This window comes from Ixodes scapularis, unplaced genomic scaffold, assembly GCF_016920785.2.
Source record: "Ixodes scapularis isolate PalLabHiFi unplaced genomic scaffold, ASM1692078v2 PGA_scaffold8__174_contigs__length_109621045, whole genome shotgun sequence".
NCBI lineage: Eukaryota > Metazoa > Arthropoda > Arachnida > Ixodida > Ixodidae > Ixodes > Ixodes scapularis.
The window spans coordinates 18,727,706-18,733,674 of NW_024609883.1; the positions used below are offsets into that span (position 1 = coordinate 18,727,706).

Sequence of the window (5,969 nt, forward strand, 5' to 3'; positions counted from 1 at the left end):
CGGTGGCTTTCCAATGCTCGCGCTCCCGCATGGCACGAGGTTGCCTGGGGAACTCCCTTGGCAGGGGAGACCTCATGGCATTGAGGTTTTGCGAGTGTTCCGCAATCTTGGCGCAGAGGACAGGCGGACACACCTGGGACCCTTTCGTGCCCAATAGCGCAGCAGCTTTGTCACTGCGCCCAGATAGACGCAGTGCATGGGGTCCACAGGGAGCTGGGACACCATCCCCAGGCCCTCCAGTTCCATGAAGGGTGACGCTCCGTCGGGATGTTCGTCAGTCCGGAGTGGAGCGTCAACTTTCAGGTACGTCATCCTCCCTCTCCAGCAGCCTCTCAGGGTGCACTTATCGTGCCCGAAATAGCCGTTGTGGGCCTTCACATTCTTGGTGGGGCTTCTTTTCGACATGTCGCACATCACTGAATGTAGAACAGAAACGGTTGCCCCCACAGCTCTGTACGCCTACTTGGAGCAGTCCCTTGAGTTCAGGAATTTCTTTTCTGAAGGAAGACATTGATGTCATGAGGCTTGTTGAGGCCGCAGTAAATGCCGATGGGGAACGGCGCTGTGCCCTTTGTGTCCAATGACTTGCACAGAATTGGCCAAACGTGCATGGATGAGCCAGCGAACAGAGACAGTCCGTCGATGTTGATAGTGAGGCGCATACCAGAAGAATCTTTGCCGTCGGCAAATTTATAGAGCGCAGGCATCTCTGGTATCCCATCTTTGCATCTGATATGAATGTACTCGCCCGTGCCACACTGATGGATTTCTGTGGCTCCTCTGGTTCTTGTGGGGAGGCGTAGACTTTTTCGTTGGTCTTAGTTTTAGTGACCAGTTTTTTCCCTCTTGCATTGCAGTTGCCGATGAGACAAAGGGGTACCGTATTAATGGAAATTTCTGTTTAACGAAATAACTTTTATTTAACCCATTGCTTCCCAGTGCAAAAAATAGTGAGAGTATTTGAAAAATATATTGAATACAGGGTCACTGAACATAAATATAGACACAGGGGCCAAAAAAAATTTCATAAGTGCTACGAATTGTCTACTATAGCTTGTTGCATATCTGCAACACTGGGCAGTAAGTGAATATCTCAAAATATTAGCCATATATAAGAAGTTTATTTTATCAAACAAGGCACAGCAGTGATGAACAAAACATAGAAAGACGTGCTTCCTAGCATGGATAAGTTATCTAACCCCGATGGAAATCGACGAAACAATTCCGGTCTTTGTTTATGCACAAGTGAACATTGCACTTTGAGCAAGCGACGTAGCTGTAGCCTCCTGTGCACAACTTGCATCTGTTGCGGCGGTCCATCCAAATGGGCCAATGATGGCTACCATCGCCTCTTACGTCGCGTGGAACTTGTGGTGACGCCCGCTTCACCAAGGGAAGATTCTCTCGAGAAAGGCGGCCAGGCGGACGCTTCCTGTACAAAACCAAGCTCGTGGCAAGGTCCGCAAGAAATTCTCGCAGAGGCTTGGAAGATTCCCTTTGCTGCAGTGAGTGACGCTTGTGCAGAAACCACGCATTCACAGCAGCAATTTTGACGGTGTGCCAAAATATGTACATGTACCACCGCTTCGAGCGTATGGAAAACCTGTAGCTGTAGCACATCTTGTCTAGTAGGTCAACACCACCCATCGATCTGTTGTACTCGGGTACAATTGCTGGACATTCAACTGAGATGCGAGACTTCTCTTTCTTGTCCCATCTCTCTACAGAGGTGACCGGTTCCACACCAGTGCAGTTAGAAAGAAGTGTGACCGGTCTGTTGTCGAACCACTTTACAGCTATCATGCTTCTGTCACCACATGATGCGACACATGAATCACACGTGCCACGACCTTGCATCTTCATTGCCTTCTCATCCATTAGTTTGCACGACTGCAGTCTGTTCTCTCTCACAGTTCCAATGTACGAGATACCCCTCCGCGTTAGCTCGCAAACTAAGTGTGGTCCCGTGAAAAAGTTGTCAGCAACGATGAGATTGTTGTCCCGTTCAGGGAGACTTGAACACAACTGAAGCACCACTCCCGCACCAAGGCCTAACTGATATCCTTCTTGGTCTCCGTAGGCTCCCTTGCTGCATGCCTGGTAGATGTCAAAGTCGTAACAAAGTCCAGACTCGCCAGCACGAGCCCAGAGCTTGAGGCCCCACTTGCACTTCGGCTTGTTTGGAAGGTACTGACGAATTTGCGACCTTCCACGAAAAGGAATCAAAATTTCGTCGACGGATGACTTGCATTCCTGAGGTATTTTCAGCATGTTTCCCCGCAGTGCTGACAGCCATGGTCGCAGCTTCCAGCATTTGTCTTGTTTCACTTCGTCTGTTGCACCGTCGTTGTCAGCAAAATGCAAGTGACCAGCAATCTTCTCAAATCGATTGCGCGACATCACCTGTGCAACCAGCTCATAGCGGCTTCCATGTTCCCAGTAGGCACGTACATTGTGCATATCCACAAGTCCCATGCGAAAAAACATTCCTAGAACCGAGGTGAGCTCTTCGACTGTCATGTTTAGGGGTGTTCCGTGCTTCTGCATATAGTAGTTGTTGGTTTCTTCGACAACGTGTCCCAGCATGCTCCTCGAAACAAACAGGTCAAAAAGCTGCTTCGCTGACAGGGGTTCAGCAGGAGGCAGAGGGAAGTCATTTTCAAAGTCTGTGCCAGCTTGGTCAAACGCACATTTTTTCCATGTGTAGCGTTTGTTCGCATAGGCTCCTTTCAGGTCCCCCTTAGCAACTCCTGTCTCAACATTAGCGTCAGTGCTCTCGACGTCTTCATCGCTGCTATCTTCAGTGATTGCTTCGCATTCTTCGCTGCTGCTTTCACCCGAGAGATCACTCTCGTTGCAATCGATGTTGTCCAGCAGGTTGTCATTTCCAAGGAACCGCTTTGGTCTTGTCCTTGGCACACCATAGAAGGCTGAAGGTGCAATGACGGCCTGTAGATGGGATAAGAACAAATTACCAAGAGTGAAACAACATCCCGAAATGACAGCTGAAAGGTATTACCTAACCGAACAACAAAATTGTAGCGAAAATTGAAAAAAAAGCGAATGTTGCATATATGCAACAACCGTGTGAAGTGACATTCACTGCCCACTGTTGCACATTTGCAACATGCCAGGAATAAAAAATATCCAGCTTCATATAATGTATGAAATGCGAGATTCTGCATGCGATTCACGCGAAGGACATTCCTAGAGGCTCCTCCGGTAATATAGAGCTCCTATTTTCAGTTTTAGGTTCTTTGTGGAAATGTAAACATACCTGGTTTTGAGAACTCCCGCACGGCGTGGAGGACGCCATTTTCAAACGATTCCTGCGAGCACAGCGCTGCCCCTAGTGGTGAAAATCTGAACTCCTTGGATTGAGAAATGCCCACTGAGAAGAGCACTGACAACTTTTTGTCACAAAATGGGCCCGATGTATTTTTCTTGAGCAGTTGAAGTCTGTGTTGCAGATATGCAACATGGGGCATTAATGGGTTAATAAAATATATTCAGTAATTTTGCATCATTGTTCTACTCGGTGATCAGCAGTTCTGACATGCGACTTAAGAAAAAAAGAAGAGCACATATTTTTAGCAAGGTTCCTTCCAAAGCACCTCATTCTCAAGGGCACTCGAATATTTATCAACGAGGATTTCTCGCCACGGATTCGAAACATTGAAAAAGAGCTTTGGTCTGGCACCGCCGTCCATAGACTTAAAAGACCCTTACAATCTTCATTTAAAGAAGTCAAAATAACCGCTTACAAGACCTTAATTAGACCTATTTTGGAATGTGGCCGTGTAGTCTGGGACCTGCATTTTAAGGATGACATTAGGCTGCTTGACACAATACAGACTAAGGCTATCAAATTTATTTGTAACCGCTATGACCGCAAGTTTTTCCCCACTTCATCCATGCTTGATGTAGGACCAGAGTACCTGGCTTCTAGGCGCAAAGTTGAACTTCTTACGCTCTTACATAAAATAGTTAATAATAACGGTGTACTTGATCGTAATAGTTATATTGATTTTACTACTCAATCACGCACTCATGCTTCTGATCCCTTAAACATTGTACCATATCAATGTCACCTTAATTGTTGTAAATTCTTTCTTTCCTATAACTATTACAAACTAAAACAGTATCGATGATGCAACACGTGCACTTGATTTTGATAAGTTTTCAGATGCACTTTAGGTAGTTTCGTGCCTACCATTTATAACCCTCCTATTTTACTTGTTGATGTGATCCCTTCTATTTTATTTATTGATTTGTCTATCTGTCCATAACCCATCTATTTTACTTATTGATTTGTCTGTCTGATTTGTGCGTGAACCCTGCAGTACTGAGGTTGTAAAGCATGTCGAGGAACATCCCATTACGTTGTTTCCATCAACGTAGCCTTAGTGCGGCCCATTGCACGGCTTTCTCGCAGACTCACAAAACTCCCTCACAATGGGGTAGACGTCACCTCCAAAAGAAAGAATGTTGCAAACTTTGTACACCTCCCCGGTTATGCCCCAGGACGGGACGCCCCAAAGATTCCAAGTTTGCAGTGTGCTTTCGAGTACTGTGCACAGCCGTTCTCCTGGCTGCCATGCAGCTCCAGCTTTACGGGTTTACGTGCATATTTTGCCGCATTGGCTTTCTCGCAGAGCAGCTTCCAGAGCTGTGCAAGAGGTCTGCGACCTCAAATCAAATCAAAATTTATTTAGACAACAACCGTCGAGGAATACAGCTGTCTGGGGGGGCCGCCACAAAAGGCATCGACATGCCTGACAATGCAACAGCCCCCCGCCCTCTCCACGGCCAGACAAAATGAGACATAGATGACGAAAACTACTTGATCATGAAAGATCAAACATAAAATCCCATAAGCGGCACAGAATACTGTATGCAAAGAGAAAAACAATGAACTAAAACCAGACTCTCCACCACGTAAGACAAACAACGAGGCACATCAATTTTTTTGCCTGCACAAACATGACAAACAAAGGGGCCACAAACAACAACATAGTGCAGCCAGCCAGCCATCTCTACAAAGATATTTCTTTAAGCCCGCAGAGATGCTGCACAAAAAACAAGATACGCGCACAAAAAAATAAAATACTGAAAAAAACATGTTACTTTTGAAGGGACAATAGATATACATTTATGGTTTTCTTTAAAGCTTGTATAGAATACCTCCTACATTAATGGTCATGAGCACAGGGTGGTCATTCAGAAGTACAGGTATTTGATAATCTAATTTTTGTATGCCATAGTTTGTGCGTACTTTTTGCCTTCTGTAGCTGGTGTGCCGAAAATTGTAGTGATGATCTGTCCAAAGATACGTACTGAAAAAGAGTTGGTTCTAATTTGATTTGAGTACAGATTAATAAAGATAATTTTTTATTTATAACATTTTGATTAGTTAATATTCGGTGCTTTCTAAAGAGCGGAGCAGAGTGACTTCGGTACGGGGCATTTTCAACCAAGCGCAGGGCCTTTTTCTGTAATATGTCCAGGGTTTTTATATTGGTTTTTACTGTGGTCCCCCATACAAGGAGACAGTAGTGAAGACGGGAATGAACTAAGGTATAATATAGTTGTTTTTTTACCCAGTGAGGCAGCACATTTTTAAGTCTATTAGCCCCGAGTGCGAACACAAGCGTCGCTGCGGTCGCCGCGCCCTGATTGGGTGAGGTGTACCGTGACGTCAGGGGGAGTACTCCGCTCCGCGATCTCGCATCGGCTCGCTTCCCAGCACCGGTTTCCTGGTTTGGCGTTGTGTGCCGCAAGCTCTTCGAGGAGCTGCACTTCGTTTACCCGGTGTGCAAGACGTTGAGTTAGGCCGATATTGACGTGCTTCCGTACATTTTATAAGCCTGCTTGTCCATATTACCTTTAAAATTGAGTTACAAATCCCGAAAGCTATCGGAGGAGGCAATTCCGCCGATGAACCTCTCCGTCCGTCCACACGACACAAG

The 5,969-nt window shown here is 45.9% G+C and overlaps 1 protein-coding gene across 1 annotated transcript; it reads right to left on the reverse strand.

Annotated features, from left to right (window-relative positions):
* Positions 1 to 1,101: 1,101 nt before the first annotated feature.
* Positions 1,102 to 3,489, reverse strand: LOC120837795 (piggyBac transposable element-derived protein 3-like). The gene is made up of 2 exons (XM_040207390.2): positions 3,278 to 3,489; positions 1,102 to 2,949 (listed from the first exon to the last, which is right to left on the reverse strand). The coding sequence occupies exons 1-2, from the start codon at positions 3,314 to 3,316 to the stop codon at positions 1,195 to 1,197; spliced, it is 1,794 nt and encodes a 597-aa protein (XP_040063324.1). The 5' UTR covers positions 3,317 to 3,489; the 3' UTR covers positions 1,102 to 1,194.
* Between the last annotated feature and the right edge of the window lie 2,480 nt (positions 3,490 to 5,969).

Excerpts from the sequence above, each read along its gene's own strand:
- LOC120837795 (XM_040207390.2), bottom strand. The coding sequence starts at position 3,316 with ATGGCGTCCTCCACGCCGTGCGGGAGTTCTCAAAACCAG. Across the intron at positions 2,950-3,277 it reads GCGGGAGTTCTCAAAACCAG|GCCGTCATTGCACCTTCAGC; the intron begins GTATGTTTACAT and ends TCCCATCTACAG.